Below are 23,321 nucleotides of genomic sequence, written 5' to 3'. Positions count from 1 at the left end.
AGTGGGAAAGATCAGTCGAAAAGTTAACCCACATACACACTGCATGGGGTTAGGTTAATGACAAGAGCACAAATCACTTGTTTTGTTGCTAGCCAACGACAGTGATGCTAAAGTACGAAAAGTGAAGCAAACATGAGACAGACAGAAACGCGTAGTGAAAAGAAAGTTGTACAGGAAAACTCACGCACTCATATCTTTTGCCGGCAGGAAGGAAGATGCCTCGGAAAACATCACGACATCGAAGGGCAAACAAACGATCGGAAGAATGCGACGGCAAAGTTTGCTAGCATCAAAATATTCGTCCAAGAAACCGGTAGCTGGATGCGCTGAGGTAGAGATTGCGGGGACAATGCACCATGCACACAAACACTCACAATCTGGCTTACGGCTGGATACTTTTCCAGCTCTAGCTAGGTGCCGTTTCGCAACGCAACACCGCCCAATACTGATGCATTACTTCGTCACAAAGTGTCGATTCACGATCTTCCGCTAAAACTGCTACTACTTTGGCGCTTTTCCTTCTTCTGCTGGGGTTTATTTTCCCCTTAAGTAATTTGCTTTACTTTTACTTTCCGGCTCGCAATAGTTTTCTTATCACCAATGAATCTCTTCCGGCTCGTCGCTCCCCAGCCGGTGGTGGTGAGTCACAATTGAATTCAAATACGCCCTAGCGATGACAATAAGATGCGAATCTTGCGGATGACACTTACCACTTTTCATTTAAAAAAACACTTCTTCGCCTCCTTCGTACTTCGTTTGCACTGCGCCGCGTGACGCGATTTACGTGGGACAAAAACGCGCACCGCTCGTATCATATATGTACATAAAATAACAACTAAGCGCACGCACTAACGCACACTGCTGGAACACAGATGGAGAAGGCAAGAAGGCGTCAGTCTCGCGTAGTACACCCATCGATCGATCCTTGGGACACAGCATCAACTGGCGACGGTTCGGCTCGGATGATGTTTGTGTGCGAGTAGTGTACGCGCACACATACAGCATCAGCGGTTGGACAATTTTTCTTGCGAGTAAGGCAGCGAGTCACGTGAGCAAAGGATCGATCACGGAAGGGTAGGTACGATCACTTGTACAGGCCGAGGAAGGTATGTATCGCACACTATGCACTACGAAACAGCAGCAACACAAGGGCACTCAACGTAAGCGGACTAGGGATGATTTCTTCGAAATCGTTCAGTTTGAACGAACTGCCACGATCACTATTTCTTTCGTTTCTGGCAGTATAGCAACCTTCCACTCTATACCTCTGTAATATCTCTATAGTACGGTTGAAACTCGTGCACAAAACTGCCGTTGATTAAGTAATGGAGCTACGTTGGTAGTTCTTGCGGAGCGTACGATTGCACCGGCAGCTTTTTTATGTGTTGGTGTGATTCAGTAGCTTCTTTACCGGGTACTGAGTTTCTGTTGCGCCGCACTCGTCATAAACAGCCTATCTGCAACAGCTTGTCCCGATTCGAGACGATGCACTGATAAAACGCAATAAGCACACGCAATTGAGGAGTTTGAATAAAAACAGTAACGAAACTCTACACGAAAAATAAAGTGAAAACATTAAATCATTCGCACCAAATATTGTCCCGCGCGGCGCGCGGAACAAAACGGCAAATCAAACAAACAAACGAACCAAACCAGGAATGGTTCAGGAAATAGAATATTTCTCACAAAACTGCTCTAAAAAACGAATCAACAAAACGGCTTAACACACAAACTACCAACTACGCTAACCAACGATCACTTTACACGCACGCGCGATTGTAACGGGTCTTTGCTTAACATAGCGAGTAGCTTCAAAAATGTGTAAAACCTCAAAAAGTCGCAGTAACGCAAAACAAAAATAGTGCACAACAAACCCCGCATAAAAAAAAAAAACAAAACATAAACAACCGAATACAAGAAAACGAACAAACTTTACACGACACCAACAACCGAACCGTGCTTTTGCTAGCTACGACAGCGAAAATTGTCGACATACAACGTTTTGGGGACGAAAATAATTTGAACACACTGGAACACAAACTCAAAAATGTAACCATTTTTTATGCAATACTCTTGGCACCGATGTTGTTATAGTTCACTTTTTCAACACAGGGTTTTTTTTGGTTGCTTCTGTGGGGCATGAATTTGGTGCTGAAGGTGGTGTAGCTGGCGGCTCGTGCCCATTTTCTTGAGGTCCAGTTTTCGCTTCGATAGCCAAATTACTGTCTACAGTTTTGGTAGCAGCTGCTTGTGCACCGGTAAAAAAAGCGTATCACTTTTTTAAGAATTCGAATCAGCCCTTGTTCACAGCGAAGTAAGTCGTGGTGAATTGTTGTTGGACCTTATGTTCGTTTCCATTCGACACTTTGCATCTCAATCCAATCCAAACCCTTACTATCGCACTATCACAAGACGATAGAAACATGATGGAGCTATTACAATACACACTAGTGCATCCTTCTACATTAGTTTCTCGCCACTGTCACAAACACATACACACGCAAAAAAAAGACACATAATACATTAATTGCTATTAGCTGGAGCAGACGTTGCTGGTTCGAATGCCGTGGCCACTGCATGCTGCGAGGCGTCAAACAACAACCCAAGTGTGTGCATTGCATTCGGATGAACGGATTGCGTTCCCTAGCAAAATGCTCTCAATTTAAGCTATGAACTGATCACACACAAAAATACACCAATCACTATCGCAAAACCGCAATGAACCAACTACCTAGTTCTACAGCAACGCCCGAAGCTTATTCATTCGGTTGCTTAAGCCGCCGCTACCTTGCCGGAAGCACGTCACACACTTCCGTCAATTCACTACATCTTCACGCGCACGAATTATGTTAGCCGCTTTTGCTGCTACTGACACTGTTTGGCCTGTTTTGTGCGCAACGAATTTTTTGCCCAAACAACTTTTCTTCACTTAAAACAAACAAGCGCAACACACAAAACAGTAAAACCACGGGCACTAAGTGAATGGAATGGGGTGTTGTATGTAGTATGTTTCGCCTTCACTACACCCTACTACACCCTACACCGCGGATTAGCGATCCTGGAGACTCTCCCCGGTTGGCAACTGCGACATGTGGGCCACTTGCCGCCAACCGTCGCGTGGGTTAAGCGCTGCGGATCAGCGTGCTGGGAAAATGACTGAGCCTGACGGATTGTGCACAGGCTGGAGGAACTAGGCTTACTCGGGTCGACTCGGGCCGCGTCCGAAATTGCGTTCCGGTGCATATCGGAGCAGTGCGTTGATGCGACTGAAAAAATAACGGGGAAAACGCCGCGCAACGGACTGAATGCCATCGAGTCGAGCAAGCGCGCGCTCTGCAACGGCCTGTTGTCTCGTTCACGCGCGCTTGTCGGGCTCTTGGCGCCCCTCGTCTGTCCGCCACGCTCAACAACCCCTTTCGTGGGGTGGGGAAAGGGCACGACCACTCACGAGTGCCGCCACTCACCAACACTGGCACGGATGGCAGGCGCAGCACCAGCAGCAGCAGCAGGGAATCATGACCACCCTAACAATTGCATCCATCGCGCGTACGGCGCATGCGAAACGCGCGGCTCGATCGGTGCTGAAGCGAGTGCATCGGGAAGTGCAATTCTCTCGTCCGAAACTGCATTTGTTGCACTCAGTCTGCAGCGTTTGCGATTTCTGCTCACTCACTCTAGCGCGTTCTCCTGCGCGTTGCGAACAAACAAACGACCAAATGCGTTTTCCCCTCTCGCTGTGTGTGAGAGAAGGAGTGGAAGGGGGGGGGGAGGGGTGTAGTTCTGTACAAGAAGGGTGTGGGGAGTGAGGTGCAGCTTGCCCTTGCACATGCACTTCAGAACGAGATAACACTAGATGCGCATTTCCGAGAACGAAACCGGTGTGAGATAGGCGAGGCACAGCACAAACACATCGCCATCTGCACTCACTAGTGTGCGTGTGTACTAGATCTGTATGGGTAGTGGTCGCAGCGGTGAGACGAAGATTGGCGCACTTCCGTCTCATTGCTTCCTCTAGCCTTCATTTTTCCTGCCGACAGGCGCTCTCTTCCCCCGTGTCGCCAGCCTCCTTCCTTCGCCTTCTGCTATCTCGTTCACTCACTAGCTGCATCCTGCTCCCTCTCATGCTATTGCTCTTTTGGAGGCCAAATTTAGTGGTTTGAAAAATGTCTTTCTTCTCGGAAGTGAAGACTTGAAACAAACACGAAGGCAGCAAAATTACCCCACAAAGAAAGGGTAACGGATGAATCACAAATAGGAATTAGCTTCCACCCTCTGCTCGTTCCATATTCGGGGTATTTTGTTGTTGTTGTCTTTGAGTTGCTGCTTGTTGGTCGCAGGCTTTAATGCTATTGCTAAGCCTGTTGCTTGCTTGCTCGCTCTTTCGTTCCATCGAGTGCGGAAGGAACTAGCACAAAATGCGCTCCGAGCGGTGAGCCATGCGGCTGGAACGTGCTTAGAAAATTGGCACTTCTTGCGTACTTGGAATTATAATGCAGTCTTGCGGCCCCCCCAATGACGATAATGTGACGATGAAAGATGATGATGATGCGTTGAGAAGTGCTAAGCGCCCCAAAAGGAAGAGACAAAGAAGAGAGGGAGAGAGAGTGAGAGAGAGAGAGAGAGAGAGAGAGGGGGAGGAGAGAGAGAGAGAGAAAATAAAACGAGACAGCAGTCCAAGAGAACAAAGCGCTACAGGGGGATGATGAACTGGGGAATGGGGCTAGTTCGAAGGACATAAAACGAAACCGATGGCACGGAACGAGAGAGAGGGAGACAGAGAGAGAAAGAGAATCGCGAAATGTGTATGCACTACGGAGAGCTGAGCGAGAAGAAGAAACTTGTTGCATCTTGCAATAGTGCAGCATCGTGAGATCGCTTCCCGCTTCGACCTTCACGATGTCCCCGCCGTTCTTGTCTTGTTTTTGATGGTGCTCCTTTCCTTTGAGACTGTAATCAGCTACTAGGAAGAAAGACAAGAGTGTGTTTCTTTTCCATGGGATGCACATCCCGGTTGTGAAAATAGTTATCTATTTCATGAAAATTATCTTTGCAAACTGAGTGATTGTCATTTACAAATGGTTTTAGCAAACTTAATTTTGACAGTGGATCCGTATCCGCCTTAGTATGCGTAACCGTATGGTAACGATCAGTTGACTAAGAGTCAAAGCAGGTCGAATCTGGTGTCTTCCATAATGTTGGAAGTCATCTAACGCCAAAAGGACTTGTGGGACTTTGGATAAGACGGTTTTCTCAGAAAGCCTTGAATACATCAGTTGAAAGGTTAAAACACAATCGTGTGTTACTGCTGTTCACAAGCTCATAAAGTTTCCCGGCTGTTGATGCGGTTGGCTGGCGAATTGGTGATTAGCGTTCGTGATGCAGAGACTTATTTTGATAAGAATAGTGTATTGCGTGTGCGTATGCGTTTTGGTTTGCGAAAATGCAATGCTGATAAGCGTTTATGCTGAACGAATGCTAAAGGGGGAATACACTACACACTTCAAATGTGAGCTTAGTGGTATTTAATTGAAATATTTCTTCTTATTCTTTGGCACAACAACCGTTGTCATTCAAGGCTTGAGCTAATGGGCTTGGCTTTCAGTGACTGATTGATTACCATAGTAAGATAGTTAGTCCTACGTATGGGGCACAGCCATTCGGGGCTTGAACCTATGATGGGCATGTTGTTAAGTCGTACGAGTTGACGACTGTTCCACGAGACTGGCCCAATATCTTATATAAACTTAAATATTTTTTTAATAAAAAAGTTTAATTTTCGTAGCAAGATACCCGCCTACTTACACACTCTCTCTAATTTTAATCAAAATCTCCAAAAAAAATTTGTAAACTGTTTTTAAAAATAGTATGAAAACTATTCAATGCATTTAAATATAATCATATATCTATAATACCAAACAAGTTTCAGTGCAATGCCCATATTTCATGCTGAAAACGTAGGGCGTGGTCTTTTTTACTTTTATGAAAAAACTAGTATTTCTAAATAACGCATTTATAAACGTATAAAACAGTGTAATAAAAATGTGAATTGTGTCAATTATTACCTAAATTGTGATTAAAAAAAATTAACAAGAAAACAAATTTTATCTTCTGTCAAAACAATGAAATATGCTATAAGGACAAAAAAATAAATATTGAGCAATCATTTACTTCATCTTGAAAAATCTAATGCGAACAAATGCTGCAGACGTAAGTTGCATCTACTGACACAAATCAACAGGTTTCTGTGCAGCAAGGCGTGACGTCACCATACGAATGCTTAGAAAATAAACAGAGACACACTCCATACGAGTCGTTTCAAACGAAGACTTCTGATATCAAAACAGCTTCTGAAGCATCCAACCTTTCAATATAATAAGTAACGTGAAACAACTCACCAACGTTATTCATCTTATCTGATGTGCTTTCAATTGGATGAAGATCATGCAATGCTGAAGACTGATGAAGCTGATGCATCGAAATATGATGAATGTGATGATGGAAGTGGTGAGGCGGTAATTTAGACTGCTGTTTGATAAGTCCGCCTCCACCACGATTAGTCACTTCAGAGTCTAAACAAAACATGTCGCTCTAACCACTTGTGTGTGAGCTCTAATATTGTAGCTACGGTAGTTCAAATGTATCTCACTTACGATCACTACGATTTGAAGAAAAATATACTGACACCGATTCAAACACTTATTCGTTTCTGCTAGTTCAGGATAGTTGAGTTATTGACATATATTCACAATTTCACTAATCCACACAGCAACACCTTCCAAACATCTATCTTCATTGTGATTTAATGAATATTCCCCATGCGACTCCGACCACCATGCGTCTCCACCGAATTCTCTTCCTCTCAAACAAGTTACAGAAGTCAGCTGTTAAATGAACCAAGCAATCAAATTAACAACAGGCGGCATGCACCAATGTCTCTTTATTCAAAAAGCGGTTTTATCATCAGATTTATATTAAAAGTTTGGGACACAAGTAAAACAGTATATTTTCTACCAACTGTAGGCTTTTTTTGTAGATGACGGGATCATTCCCCAAATATATTGAAAAACTTTAGTTGCACTTTTACTTCACTGTGAGAAACACCAGCTTTGCAATGACTGAAATTTTGGCATGCTACACGCCAGGATCGCTAGCAGCGCACGGTATTGTTGTTCGAGAACTACTACAACATCCGAATCGACCCGGTCCGGGCGAGAGTCACTTGTTGCACTCGCCATCGACGAAAAACTTGTCCAAATAAAAGCGACGACATTGCCGAGAATGCGGAAGTGCAAGAAGACGGCAGGCTGACAGCGGAAGCGTGGTGCGTGGTGAGCAGGTCGGGTTGGTTCCGAAAAATTGCCCCAACCCACTCTCTCTCTTTCGCGTTCTCCGCTTAACGAAACAGTGTAAAAAGCAGGACGATCAAGTGGGAGTGCTGCACCATGGTTTAGCGTGCTGCTGGTGTCTAGAGCCACACTATTCGACATCTTCTCCTGCTCCCCTGACCCGAACTCTTCCTGCAGGATTTTGTGCGAAAATGGGGATGAAGCACGAACGTACTCAGTTTCGTAAGTTGTCTGAGAGGAGGAGAAGGGGAGGGGAGAGGGGTTGGTTGTTGGCTCGAAGGATGGTGAGACGACCCGAAAACTACCGAACTCTGAACGAACCCCTAACGAATTCCCGTTTCAACTAGGACGCGCGTGGTGCAAGACACAAAAGACGGCATGTGGGGGTGCTCCTGCTGGCTAGTTTTTCCACGCCATCACAACAAGAATGCCGTGGTGTTTGTGCATATGCATCCGAAAAAGAGCAAACGAGACAAAGTGAGAGAGACTTTGCGGTAGGAAAAGTGAGAGCGAACGAGATAGTGTACAGTGAGAGAAAGTGTGCAGCACGCGAAGTCGATGAAGCGACTAGGAAGCCGAAATGCAATGCATTGCGATAACATGGCCGAGGGACGGGAAGGACGGTTTTGAAAAATGTACAAAACAAAGAGTTGGGAAAAATGTATTGCCCAACGCACACAATGCCACGGTTTGCAGCTGTGTGCGGGCGGCGAAAGAGACGGTACGATCGGTGCGATAGAGATGGACTGGTTGGGTGTATGTGTGACTGCATGTGCCGGTAGAGGCAGAGTGGTGATAGGAGACGGTAAGGACGGGACGACTAGAAAATAGCAAATACGAGCAGGATCCTTCGGGATTCGGTGCTTCCAAAAAGGCGAAGAAAACAACAAAATCCTTGCCACGAACGGTTGAGCGAACGAGCGCAGAGTATGCACACGAGCGTCGAATCGAACGAACGAAAAGTGACGAACGAAAAATAGCCAAATCGCCTGAACGGAACCGTCCTCGCCAAGGAAGCTTGATAACTAAAAACATTTGCAGGAATGAGGCCGCGATCGTGCAACGAATGGGACGAGGTGAGCGCAGGGATAAAATGTAATAACAGCGCCAAGAAAGGGGGGAAAACACGCGGAATTCTTTCTCGCCCGTAGGTGTGCGAACGAAAAAGAAAATCAACACCAACACTAACAGCTTAAGTAGTGCGAGTAGCAACAGCATACCGGGCGAAGCACGGCAGGGGTAACAATATAATGAGGAAATGAAAACTAGCAATCGAAGGAGGAGAACAAGGCAGGAAAATAGGAAAGGCAGACCGAAAAAAGCGTTATAAAAATGTCTCGGCACAAGGAAGCGGGAAGGCAACGCCACAACACCGGGAGATGTTTGACGCTGTGTGTGCAAAAAAGTAAACTATGGCAAGAAAACTACATAATGCGTCCAAATGTTATTATATACACACGCTTCTCTATCACACTGCATGCGAACAAGGCGGTAGCGGTAGCTCTCGAGCGGTGCTTATATTTCGGTGCGTTTCCATCTCTGTTGCTCTGTTTGGAAATCTTTTTTTATTTTCTACAACAAACGAAAGTCTTGTTTAATTATTTCACTGATTCCTTGTTTTTTTTTGTCGGTGTCGGTGCTTTTCGCCTAACGAGCATGATGCTTGTTTTTTTATAATCTTAGACACTCAAAGCTTTGGCTCGGTTTATAAAAAAGAGGCTATTCATTTCGTATTGGAATGGAATGGAACTAAAAAATGGATAAATTTTCTAATGTATTGGATAATTAGTTCAATAACTTAAACATCGATTGCATGCAACACAATCGTACACTGCTTCTCACCGCAGAAAGCATGTGTACTGTTAGCAAGAGCTTCAAAGAGGCTAACGTCGAACGCAGTGGTAAAACCACCTGTTGGTGGTTTGTTGATGCATATTGACTGGAAGAATGCCAAACATAGTGTCACTCTGCAGGGCTAGGATTGAATGAACACAGCGAATCAAAGCGTGGCCACTGATCCTGGTTTTTCAGTTATTAATCATAATAGTTTTATAATAGCTTATAGATTTAACATATTCCAAAATGTATAACCAAAATCTTGTACCAAAATCTCAATCGCATTCAAGTTATGTCAGATTTTGCTTCCGTAAAGGAGTATTTTCAGAGCTTTTATATTTGATCAGCATCGGCTAAAACTTGTCAGTTGTATATTTAACGCTATTTTGATTTAGATTAAAGAAGATAAAGATATAAACTATGGATGAAAAAATATTTTCAAAAGATGGTATTTCTAGGAAATATAGACCTTGCATACCACTTATAATTTAAGCATAAAACAAATTACACATTAAAATCCATAATTAATGCACAAACCACACCACCAACCATTGAATTTCAGGGACGGATCGAAAAATAAATATAAAAAAAATAAATTTTCCTCAATGTAGACGAACCTGCATTCGAGATGTTGGTCAACTGGGACGAACGTCTGGTCTGGTCCCATTCCGGCACACGTTTCCCTGACTAAGCCACCCTGACCCGCCTTGTGCTAGTGTTAGTGAGTGGACCTGTGTGTAAGGAGGCGCATTTGCACAGTGCGCATTGCACATGGAAGAAGAAAGATGGAACGGCAACGACGGCAGATCCACAAAAAATAAAATGTATGGAACAGCAGCCGCAACAACACAAAAAACGGCGCTCAGCTTCATCTAAAATCGTCTCGGTTTTTCTTGCGCTCCGTCGTCCATCGGTGAAACTGCAATGAGGAAAAAATCTCCATGGCACCAGAGAAAAATAACGAAACTGAAGGAAAGACAAGTCTTATCGGAAGGGAGCGCGAAAGAAACAGCTATAGCTGGCATCGACAAACTAGTGCTTCGGAACTAGGAAACTGAGGAGCATATCTGGAAAAAAATCAACTCCCAATCTCCTATCCCTTCCACCTCCTCCTCCTTCATGTGGCCAAGTGTGGTGGTACAACGGGTGTGAAGAAGGTTGATGCAATTTTTATACACTCTTCGATGCTTTTTTGTGCAGTGTGCGACAGTATAAGTGTATATATGTGTGCGTCAATTTCAGCGTTTTTCTCATCGCTTTAGAGCTAGCCAGGGTCTGGCCTGATAGTTTGCGTCTTGGCACAGGCGGAAGCGGATATCATCAATATTTTTTGTTTGTTCCTCTACTAAAAATCCGAACCCAACTGGACATCTCGCTCAAGAGGCAGGCGAGCCCCGGGCAACGAAACGATCTGAATGCGTGGAGACGAAAAGGATGACCATCCCATTTTTTTTGCCCTTCTTTTCGTTTGGTTCAGCTTTTCTCGCCCGTCGGGTGGCATTTCCCTTCTTGGCTCCGTTCCAGTGTACATGGTGGAGGAATCGAAATTGAGAAAGAGAAGCAGCTCGTACTTTGATATTCGGTTTTTGCATTGACCCTACGAGTGCACTCAACTACACTGGCACAGACGAACGGTCCGCTCGCACACACATGAAAGAGGGCGCTAGGTGGCTACTGTGGCCAAAGGGAGCGTCCAGCGGACTAAAGGGTGCAAAAGCAGGGACGGAGCAATATCGCGTTTCGTTACCGAGTGCCATCCCTGGCGTCGGCGGTGGCGTGTAGAATGAAAATGAATAATAAATAAGCACATAAGGAAGCGCATCGTTGCGCCAGTGTGCTGTGCAATGTCCCGGGACTCGCCCTGGACGGACTGTCGGAAATGGTCCGGGTCCTGGGCAAAACTTTAAATTGAAGACGTGAAACCGGCGCAGTGTGGAAGGGGAGGAAAAAAATTAGATCCTGCCCGAAACCGAGAGCCGCGGATGGATAAAAGCAGGACAGGGGGAGCTCTGACAGAAGCGCGGGATGGGCTGTGAAAAAAATCATTAATTTTTGCTTCCCTTGCCTCGCAGGCCCTCTGGAGGATTCGTTGCGTTGTCTAAGTGTGAGTATAGCTTGGCATTTTTGTTTGACCGTTCGCTCTTTTTCACTCGTTAGCATTTGCGATTGTAAAGCTGCGACGGGGATATTTCTAATGAAGAAACCATCGCAAATCGTGGTTGGGGTTGGGGTGGTTTTCTCCATTTGTTTTGTTTTCGAACGAACCGAACAAACTCTTGAGGACATGCATCGTCCCTATCGACGAGCGCAGGAGAATAGGAGAAGCCAACTACTTTTTTGTCGATTTGCTTTGTTGCATCTTTTGGCAGTACAACAAAAAAAAGCGAACGATTGGTCTTCGAAATTGGAAGCGATGGAAATGGACAAACAACGCGATAAAAACCAAAAAAATTGTCACCCAGCTCAAAACATACTAGAGGCAAAGATCTTTTGCTAGGAGTCAGTACGGTAAATGGAAACAAGCCAGAGGTAGTGTGGATTGGAAGTTCGATAGCCTTTTCTGCTGTACGTGATGTATCGATGATGGTTTCCAATGAAAGAACGTTCATTATCCAGCAGCGTTCATCCCGGTCCTGGTGATGCAAATTTGCAGACATAACCTATAGTATTTTCGAAATAAAAATAGCTTGGATAGAGATTTTGTCAGCCTGGATAAAGATCCATTCAGCTTGGATAGAGATGACTCAACGACTCCGATACCAATATATTGGGATTGAATTTTGATCTGTCTTTGTGGTTCAACCCCATTACGTTTAATGTGTATTTATGTATGATTATTATTTGTTCATTTATGGTAAAAATTATTAGAAATGTCTATATTATTTTTTTTTAAATGGTACACACAAAAATATAAAAAAAACCTATTAAACATTTCGATTGATCAATAACCATCTTAAAAAGCTATTCAATTTGCAGCAGATGCGTTAGATTGCATGCATAGTGAAACCGTTGAAGGTGATGACGTCCCATTTATTTGCTCAGTAGCAACTTGAGAAGAACAAAAGATAGCGGTGACAACCTGTTGCTCTCAGTTTTCTAAGTGCGATACACGCTGCATAAACACGATCTACTGTATGACCCATACTTACAAGGACTCTTTTTAATCGTAAAACATGCGTGTGATTATGTCTTGCAGTGCTGGTTGTACGATAATCATGAAAGTCGATTAGCTGTTTAGTGATGAACTGTCTCTTCCCCATATTTTTCATTCTGCCTCGAGGCTACATCTCACACAGCTAGCTAAATATTGTGGGCCGCCCAGACCGGAAGCTGCGGCAGAGGTAAGAACAAAAACAATAAAAACAACAACAACAACCGCAACAACAGCAACACCCACAACAGCACCGACAAAAAGACATAAACTTTTGCCAACATTCCATTCATCCGGCCAGTACGACACTATCTCTTGCGCCAGTATGCATCCCGTGCTCGCTATTCGCTCTCCTGCCGGGACAATTTCTACAAGCCGTTTTGAAAGGGTTCGGTTTGAGTAGGCCGCTTCCGCTCGCTTGCCCCAGTACCAGTGCCCCAGTGCAAGATATGCGACCGGGACAGACTGCACGGCTGACGGTTGGGCTAGACCATCAACAAGTGTTTCCGCCAGCGAAGCTAGCGTCGGCTTGCCATCGCCAACGGGTGCCTGGCATGCTGCCAACGTGAGCTCGATGGTCATAACGGCGGCGTCACGGCATTATACACCATCGAAAAACGCCAAACCACCATTCGAGTACTCTTGACGCGCTTAGTGCACGGAATTGCACGGATAGAGGCGAGTGGCCTCTCTAAGTGCACCGCGACCGAAGGCTACCGGAGGCGGGGATGAAATTGTCTTCCCATCGTGTTCCGTGCCAGGTCGCGAGCTTTTGGCGAATGTACGCTTGGTCGAAGCGTAAACAAACAATATCCGTTGCGCGACACGGAAGCCTCGTGTGCCGTTCGATGGGCCACTATTCCACCGCATCATATGGCAGCAAGCGAAGAGCAAAGACAAACCGCCAGAAATAATGCCGCCTTCCGGGAAGTCAACCGTCTGGCGTGTGAAACTTGTTATTTGGTTTAAATTTCGCGAAACAGCAGCTTTCACGGGGTGTGGGATGGAAAGCAAATCATTTGCAGTTTTAACACAGTTTTTTGGGGAACCTATTTGTAATGAAAAGTCATGATGTATCTAGTTTCTGCCACTCTTTATTGAACCCCTGTGGAGAGTTTCAGAGGATAATGGAGACGCCTGGTGGAAACAGTACACTGGTAGAGAAAGGGAAATTTAACTCACCTGAAGTACCACTTCCCTGTCGGAATCCTTTCAATCGTAAGAGGTATGGAAACGGTTCATAGAGTTTAAGCTCGAAACAAAACAAAACTGTAGATAATTGTATTAGATGAGCGCCTACAAAACGATATGAACGGCCGATATGAAAACAAACTAGGCCAAAAAAACATTTTCCCAAACAGCCCAAGCTAACAGGTACTTCAGCGCCTCACGGACACAGCTCTGAAGTTGTGCTCTGCCACATTCAACGTTCAACCGTTTCCCACAGCAACCCATGAAAGGCAAGCACCCGAACGAATCACAGGAAACGAATCCGACAGCCACAACTGGTCGTATGCAACAGTCTGCCAGCTTGTTTCCGCCTTAAATTTTGTGGGATTTTTCTCATGAAAGGAAAGCGACTGTCCAACTGCCAACCGCCTAAAATAAGACACAGAAAACAGGAGCGAACCAAAAGCTGCCACTGCTATCAGGGCGGGTGGTGATGGGAAAATTGGCTTCCGTTTTGCCCGTACGCGCCGAGACTGAAACCAATTGTCTGGCCAGCTGCATCGAAACAGAAAACTCTCCATGCATTTCTCTCTCTCTCTCTCTCTATTTACCTCAGCATTTGGTTGCACCAAGGCGCAACAGGCTGATGCTATTGAAGCTTGTATTTGAGGTTGCTTTCATTGGAGTCCTTTTTCAAACGCTTCCGTGCAACTGCGGCAAGGCAACGATGGAGTATGGGTGAACAGATTTACCCCGAAAATGGTCAATTCTGTTGGTTTATGGTTACGGTTTCGTTGGCACAAAAAAAACCATAGCAAGCTACAGCGACGACCGGTTGACTGGCTTTGTTGTTGCATCGTGCCCAATGCTGCCAACGTCTGACGTGCAGCTGGACAGGGACCACTTGTTTCTATCGTTGTGCTTGCGAGGGATACCATTCGCCTTGCACGACAACGATTGCAACGACGATTGGATACAAAAAGTGCCCACTTTCCCGAAAAACCGAGCACACGTACAAGACTCTGGTCAGCGGCTGTCCTCTTGAGAGGCAATCCGTACGATTGCACTCCTTTTCGGCCGTTTAGCTGCGCTGAAGGATGTTGTATCCTTATCGCTTGCCTCAAATACTCACTTTCAAATGAGAACGGTACACCAGCAGCACACAAAATTCCCACACATGAACCATGTCAGCCGAACGACCAATGCAGACGACCGGTTATCTCTATCAATTTCAAAAGTTCACCCCACAAAAAGTTGATCGTTGCAGATTTGGGTGCCATTTAACTTTCGGCCTACGCCCAAACGACAAGAATTCTGTATCGTTTTGGTACGGTAGTGTGTGTCCTGCCGGTGCCGGTGCAGACCACGTTCGTTTGCCGTACCGTGATTGCCGGGCTGAGCGTACCAGCGTGTAGACTGGTACTGTCCGTCCGGCACATGTTTTCGGTTGTTTGGGCAAATGTTTTTGGCCGCTCGTCAGATTCGTCGGTTAAAAGGATTAAGTTATTAAGTGATTTTGTACATTGCCGGGTCTACACTTCCAGTGCATAGTGGGAAGCCGGATCCACAGTGCAAATAATGGGAAGGTGAGTACGTTAAGCAGGAGCCGTTCGGAGAGCAACCACCAGTTGCTTCTCGAGGGTTACGAGATGAATGCATGACGGAGTCGCACGTATGCTGCCAATTAATAGTGTTTGAAGTTGAATTTGAACTTCTGAAAGAGACAGTGAAACGAAACGACGGGAGAGGGGATTACGATAGAAAACAGTGATGTTTTGAGCAGAGAAGAACGCTTTTTTCTGCTAGCAGACGCAAGTCACTAGACGAAATGGGCTTAAAGAAATTGTTATTCTTCCAACTTCAAAATCTAGGAAATCCTTGCAAACTTTTTATTTAATGTTACCATTTTCTGAAACCTTTAATGTGCATTGCAATGAGTATTTCTACAAAATTATAATCACTTTTAAAATGTAGGTTGGGATTTAAAAAAACTATAAGGAAAACGAAACAAGTCCTTACATCATGAAAACTTGCAAACCAATTCAAATGCAAAATTCAGCACTTACTCAAAATCGCATATCATCCATTCCATATGTGTTGCAAAACAAAGTGTAAGATTATACACTACACCCTCTACACCGTGCAACTTGTTACTCGCTATTTTCGATGAAGGCGATATCGATTGCATTGAATGAATAACGCATTACCCACCATTACGTTGCTGCCACCAATTTTGGGCGAGACGGTTCTATCCATCAATCGGTTCAATATTGAAAATCCCTCATTGATTTATTTGTGTGAAAAGACCATGCACCGTGCCATCTGTTTCTGCTCCGTCGCCATCGCCGACCGAAACCGACAAACATTCCACAAACGCGCAAGGACCTACTGGCAACAATGCACCGACGGCGTCGCACCATTTGATAGTGCGATTTTGTGCTGGAAAGAAAACTTTTCACCCTCACACCCTGCCATCCGCAATCCACTGCCGGTTTGGGATGGCGTCGACGTTTGTCGCTGTTTTCGGTCCTACTTGCAACGGAAACCTGTTGCCTGTTCCATGCTGAGCGTTGTGTGTATGCAGCACACTACTACCACCAGCATCGGAAACGGTTGCCACATTCCCTGTCTGCTCGTCTGGCACACACTGCTCTAACACACAGTCACGTGTTTTATCCCATTTCGTGGTAGGGTGCATTCGCACAGGGAGCGGTTCAACTTCATTGGCGAAAGCGATAAGAACGCGCAAGATGGAAAGAAAGCCAGTCCACAGTCGATGGAGGTAAGCGGTGCCTGGAGGAAATGGCAGATACCGGAAGGGGACGAAATTTGGACTACTAGCGTCGAACGCGGGATAAGATCGCCCTGAGGTACGGGAATCGAAACTAAAGACACGGTGGAGAGTGCAGTTCACCAGCAAGTGACATTTCCGCTCCTTCCTGCTGTGTTTTTGGACGGGTAGCTTTAGAGAAGTTTCCCGTTCGATCCACATCTTCAAGCCCCCGCAACTCGAGACGTTGGGAAGGGCAATTGGGTGATGTTGGCTCGGAACGGTTTCGGTCAGACCGACGCAGGAGCAAGGCGACAGAAAGACGATAGAAGAAAAGTGCATCCGAGTACTCCGTCGAAAATATTTTCTCAAGACGGAGCTTTTTTATTGCCTTCCTCGAGCAGAGCGAGACAGCAAGCTTTTGTGGGAAGCTTTTGTCGTTATCCAGGGAGCTCCACAGGACATGTTCACCGTTCCCACACCGTCGAATGTCCCTGATCGCTCGAATGGAAAGGGGTTTAGGACAAGACATATCGGGCGCTGGTTGATGCAGGCCGCGTTATACAACAAAAATTGATCGTTTTCACCCCTTGCTTTAGTATGGAAAAGCAATTGGAGGGGACGGGGAAGCATTCGAATTAGTCCCTTGCATCTCGAGGATGCGAGGTCGGTCCCGAGCGGTCGGTGCGGAAGGTGCCAAGAGTGCCCCAGGAGTTGATATTTTCGTGTTTGCACAGGAAGCCCAAGGAAGGCCACACCAAAAGCACTCGCACAGTAAATGGCACAGCGTTGGACGAGGCAGGGCGAACGGAACTAACGAAAAGCGGAAACGACTGACACACAAGCGCAAAACCTGATTATATTTCCTGCACCGGGGTGGCGCAGCGCCGCGCCACTCCAACTCCGCCCGCGTCCCCTAGCTCCCGTGCATAGCAACCACCGTCGAGACGGTGAGTTCTATATACAACGACTTTCTTTCTGTGTGCATGCCATCGCCGGAGTGCACTTCGGCACCACCCCGTAACATTTCGAGCTTTTTTCTCTTTCGCGCACAAACACCAGGCCGAACAAACATGTACACTAGTGCAGCGCACGACGGTCAGGCAAGGATGTGCGTCCGTGGAGCAGATTGGGAAAGTGAGAAACGTTAACGAATAAAAATAAAAAAGCAGCGAACTGGTACGTGCCACTAACAACAAGTGCTCCCATCGTCCGCCTGCTACTCGTGCCAGAGCCGGCGAGGGAAGGATGCACACTTTCCGTGACCCTCACCACCTTCATCAGCCGCAACCCACATCGTCCCAGCGAAAAGAAACGAAAGGAAGAAGCGGATAAAAAAGAAAACCCGTCAGCAGGCAGCTCAAAAATATAGGAAATTTTCACTTGTTGCGCGCGTTCAACGTGCGAATGCACTACTACCACCAGTATTACTACTACTACTACTACTACTACTACTACCATTAAGTATCTTGGAAAAGGAACTGCTTGCTTGTTCGCGTTTTGTCGAGGTGTGTCTGGCAATGAGGTCGCGCACAGAACCACTGCAAGATATGGTTTACACACAAAAACAAAGCGATAAAAAACGATAGCTCTTTGTTTCGACATGGCAACAAAAGGCGTAGGCCAGAGCAATGTATAAATTTCCGCGATAAACTTCCACCAGCAGGTGCAAATGACAAAATTTGTGAATCGATTTTATTTTGTAGCTTTCCTGCACCGTCCTGCAGGACGCAAGAATCAAACTCTTTGCTCTCGGTACGACTTGCGGCAATACATGGGTTTGATGCAGAAAGTAATAAGAAATAAATATACACTTACCGACTATGTGTACCATATTTTTCGTCCACTTGGCCAGCTCGCGTCTTATGTAGCGCCGCTCCTGGACACAGCGGGCGTACGAGCAGTCTGCCATCGTATCGGGACGCAGGATGTGCGTTGGAGCTGGAGCTTCTTGCGGAGCACACGGTGAAACGGAGGACACGATTCCACGAAGCCACAGGTGGTCCCGGCTCTGCAATTTGTTGTGTAGGAAAATCTTTGCATTACATTATCCCTTACACATATACACACACATACACTCAAACTCGCGGACACACTCGCTTGCTGGGTGGCAATCACTGATGGTTCCGAAGTAGCTCGAGCAATCTCGAACGCAACAACAATTTGCCAGCAGGGTTTAAAAACAAAAATTGCACTTCCCGTGCAACGCCTAAGCCACCACACCTGTTGCAATGTTCTGGACTATACCGCACTATACGCGTTGTGTTTCGTTTTAATGTTTCGTTATCGACGCTTTCCTGTTTTATCTCGCACACACCGTTAAAGGAAGTTCTATCTCACACCCGCAACACGTCGTTTGCACGTTACAGTGATTCCGCACCGAAATTGGAATGCACAAACGCAGCCAACTCAGAGCTTCTCTTTATCCACTAAACGTACACACACACGTACACAAAACTCACACGCACACACGGTGTATTGTCTACAACTACTGATGCAGACTGGCGCTAGAGACGGAATAGTAGCGTGGCCTGAAAGTAGAGCGGCGGGAAAAAGGAAAACAAAAATCATACAACCCAAAATAAGAAAATAAGATAATGGAGATATATTTTAGAAGAAAACCAGAACAACAAGTGGTCGGGATTTCGAAAACGTAACTATCCCCCCTTCCCCCAGTCATTTCACTCTGCCCCATCGCGATGAAATGGCCCAAGGGATGGAAAGAAATGGAGTGACACACCGAAACGCATCGGCAAGCGAGATGCAAAGCAAGAAGTCCGGAACACGCCAAATACTTGCCTGATACGAGCTGCACACTGCTGCAACTATTGCTCGAATACGAACGGAAATGGTACGGTGGGAAAAAAATATATACATTTAAAATCCTCGAGAAAGTACTGCACACAGAAAAGACAAACATAAGCGCCCTCGTAACGGAGGATGTAGCCAGAAAAATGAACCGGAAGGTGGAAAATAAACGAAATATACAGCATTAACTTGTATAGCACGACCAAAAAAAATCCACTAAAACGAAAAAAACGGCACATATACCCAACTCCTTAGCAACTTGGCCAGGGAATTGGAAGTCCGGAAATGAAAAGAAATCGCTCAAAAAAGAGTGAGCACAAAAAAAGTGCGGCACAAGAACGAGAGCCACTTCCGCTCATGTACACGCGCGCCAGTCACGAATACACAAGCACGCACACATACACATACGCACCCATACTGTTTGCTGGACGAAAAATGCATCATTGGGATGGGGTGGAAATAACGAAAATAGAAAGCAGCGAAAAAAGCACACTCCGTATACACACCAGCACACAGCAAATCCTTGGCCACCTTCGCACCGGCACCGCACCCACCACTAAACAGTGCAATAGCTGCAGTTACTTAGCCCGGACGGGGACGACGGTATCTACGGTGTGTCTGTGCACGAGTACATACAAGGAACGAAATAATAATAATAAAAAAACGCTGCGCCTGCTATAATGGAGACAGATACTACTACCACTGCACAGTGCATGGCACATGGGAGGAGAAATACTTTTTTTTTGTTTGCGGGGCGACAGCAAGTCGCCTCCGCGTTCTGGCATTAGTTACTATCACACTTGCATTGCCTTTTTTGCCTCTAATTTTTTTCCTTTCCTTCCTTTTTGCTTCTTTGTCGTTGCCTAGTATAACCCTTCAGTCGAATTGGTTCGATTTTTGTACAGCGCGGCATTGAAACCGGGGAAACTATAAAGGAAACGGCGTTTGGATGGTTTTATTGTTTTACTAGCAAATAAGCAAGTATGGCGTTACTCAGTTGTTTCAGTTATGCATGCATACATGTGTATCTACTGTACTTACCTTGTTTTAAATGAATTGTTGTATATCCAAACGATACTGTCAGCTTAATGTCATGGCAGCGCAATGATGTCTGAAATAAAATGTTTATCTATTAAAATAATAAAAACGTGACACATTCACTATTTCATTCAATTGAGTCTATATTTGTTTGTTAATGAAAGAAAATACAATCCAAACTCACTGCTAGGACTTCGATTGACCACTACCGATGGAATTTGTGACTATCAATTGGGATATTTTTTCTATACAAAGAAATCCAAATTGTTTCTAATACAATAGAACTCGAAGACAGGGTTCTCCATCCTATCGCATGTTTTTTATTTCAATTGTCAGCTAACTATCGTCAAAAAACATTCAATGGATGGTTTTGATTGTATGCTATCAAGATGATTAAGTTACCTATTCAATAAACTAAGTAACTATTTAATTCAGCATCTAATTGATTATTTTATTGGTGTGTTGATTTAAATATTAAGAGTTTAAATATTAAATTCCGACGAATTGACAGTTACGTAATTAATATAGAAAAGTGTGTTTGTAATTTAGTTATAAAAGCGGGTCATTTAACGTAAAGTGGGTTTTTAATGTTTTATACTAAGTAGCACTACGCAGAATTTGAGCTAAGCTTTAAGTCAAACAGTATGATTTACAGACTCGTTTTTTTTTTTGTTGTTACGAGTAAAATGATTGAAATAACATTGATTGTTTTTATTCACTTCCTAATTAATAATATATAATGACATTGAACCGTATTTTCAATGTTTCGTGTATTGATAATATTTATTTATGTATCAGATAAAAAGACTTATCTCGACACGGAGGTTAGAAATTCACACTACATTTATTTTTCCTAATATTTCCCTAACTATCTAATGTAATAGCAAATTTAACATCTGGACACTTTACTAGCAATAGTTTATCCTCCCAACTTTGAATGACAACCGAACGTAGCAACAAGCTGCTATTAAATAATCATACCATGCTTGCTCCAAAACTGTGGCCCAATACGACCGGTGTTGGCCGGTGTTGGTTAAACATTCAACAGGTTTTCAAATAAGCCTCGACCCACATCATCCATGAGCAGAAAAGCTTCCTTCCAATAACCTTGCACACACACACATACACACGAAAGATTGGCTTTTTGCATGGAGGAAAAACTCGATGCCCTAGCCAACGGGCGGAAGCAAACTTCCGTTGCCTAACTGAAGTGCAGCCACTCGACCCCTCACCGTTCCCAGCGGTGTTGGAGCAACAGTTTTCAAAAACGCCATCGGAACAACCATTCGGGTTCGGGAGGTAATGCTGCTCATGTTCACCTGTGCACAAGGTGTCAAAGTGAACTGAACAAACGTTGCAAAATCGTACGCCTGGTTATTCGAGTATTTATCCAGGCAGATACTGTACACAACTTTGTCGTTTATGTTTATTCTCGCTGCTTGTTTCATATGTTTCCATGCAGTGCTCATTTCGTTGAAAAGTTCGACTATATTTCGAATCCAATTATAAGAATTAGACCATAATTAGCCATAGATGAGTATAACGACTGGAATAGATTTATTTAGGACTAACGTTTCTAACCGAACAGAGCAAATAAAGCGCTTCAGTTAACCCCCAACGCTTCGTCCGTTTTGTCATCAGCGTAGGACGGGTGTAATCCGGACTGAAAAGGCCCGTTGTATCTGTTAAAACCAGTACTTTCAACTCACGTGTTTCGGTGCAATAGAAAGCGAAACTGAAGCGCGGTAGGAGAAGGAGAAGTCCTCACGTTAAAATGCCAAAAATTTACACGTCACCAAACCGCTTCTCCAAACAATTTCCTTCCCTTCCGTTTTCCCCTTTTTGCCTACTACCTTATTCGCCGTAATTCGGTTTTGTTTGGTAGACGAAAAGTTAAACGATTTGAGACCGGTTTTATGGAGTGTTGGTTTGCACGATAAACCCATTCCTCTCTTTCTCGTTCAACAATTCCCCACGGTCCAATCTGACTCCCTAGCTGGGGATGAAGCATAGTTAAAGTTCAGCAATGTGCATACCAAAAGCACTGAGAGGAACGCAAAGTACGATACTCTACACCCGACCGCATTGATCCCCCACACCTCCGCAAGGAGAAAGATTTTCGATCCGTAGACAACACACTCCTCTCGGCAACACACAGGCAGTGCACAGCAGGGACAGCTTTTAAATTCGTATTAATTTTCGGTCTACATTGACCAAATGGTGCCGATGAAGTTGACTTGCATCTCGCGTGCATAACGATTGCTCTAGCCTGGGCTGGGTATGTATTGGGCGCTCCTGTTGCGCACTCTGCTATAAATGCATCCCTGCCAGCACCGGCGAGGTGGCTGGATTGGGAACCATTTTTTGGAATAGCTTCAGTAAGCGTGGATCATTCGTTCGTATGGTTCGTATGGCGTATCGTATCGTACGGTTGGAACATTCGCTATCCCTTGCAGCTGCAATTCCAATGGCATGCCAGCGTGCAGTGTGCTGGATAAATGGTGCTACCTGCTGTACCTAGGTGCAGTTGGGTACGCGAATGGATCCCAACTTATGGCTCGTAATGGAACGGAAGGAAAACACGAAAATCGAAAAGGGATTTCCTCTAACCCTGGCACCAAAATGGGGAACCGGCACCTTCCGAAAATGAATGAATTGATGAGAGGTTAGCTAGCATGGACGCTTACACTAACCCATTCTCCGGCGCGGGACTACGATAGCTGAAGTCCCGGCACCTGCAGGTAAGGCAGTACAACGGGCAACAGATTGCATAATTAGCAATCTAGCATTGGGATGGCGGGGCATCGTCGTTTGCCAGATCGCATAACTCTACATTCTCCCAGTGCAAATGTTGGTACGGGCGGCGTGCATCGCTGCTAGGGAACAGTTTGGTCCGTTTCACGTGGATATCTTTAATTGGTCTCCCTGCCACCGGGTCCAAAATTGGCACGAAACTGAAGCCGGAACGGGAAACAGCCACTAGCAACCGGCTCTCCAACGCAATCGTACGTTGCTCGATTACTTTCGGTACTTCCAGTCTAATCCAATAATCGACCGGCTGTAGGAATAGGTCGCAGCCTGTCAAATAGGTTGCTCGTTCGCTACTGTCAGCTGACGATAGATACGATTGGTTGTTGTGTGTGGGTGAGGTTGTTTTTTTTCGAATTGCAACTAATAGTACAAGGTGTGGGCGAGGGTTAAT

At 45.1% G+C, this 23,321-nt stretch overlaps 1 protein-coding gene across 13 annotated transcripts in view; it reads right to left on the bottom strand.

Annotated features, from left to right (window-relative positions):
* The window catches only part of LOC120907331 (mushroom body large-type Kenyon cell-specific protein 1-like), a 112,817-nt gene that overhangs the window by 67,062 nt on the left and 22,434 nt on the right, over positions 1-23,321 (bottom strand). For 4 of the 13 annotated variants that reach the window (XR_005740513.1, XM_040319061.1, XM_040319064.1 and 1 more), the window contains exons 2-3: positions 20,123-20,192; positions 18,092-18,804 (exon numbers count right to left, since the gene is read on the bottom strand). Coding sequence is in view for 11 of the 13 variants with exons in the window: in XM_040319061.1 (XP_040174995.1) it covers positions 18,092-18,185 (94 nt within the window). In the remaining 2 variants the exon portion in view is untranslated. The other 9 variants (XM_040319062.1, XM_040319073.1, XM_040319066.1 and 6 more) reach the window with 9 other exon arrangements.

This window comes from Anopheles arabiensis, chromosome 2 (assembly GCF_016920715.1).
Source record: "Anopheles arabiensis isolate DONGOLA chromosome 2, AaraD3, whole genome shotgun sequence".
Classification (NCBI taxonomy): domain Eukaryota; kingdom Metazoa; phylum Arthropoda; class Insecta; order Diptera; family Culicidae; genus Anopheles; species Anopheles arabiensis.
This window is presented reverse-complemented; position numbering and strand designations above follow the sequence as displayed.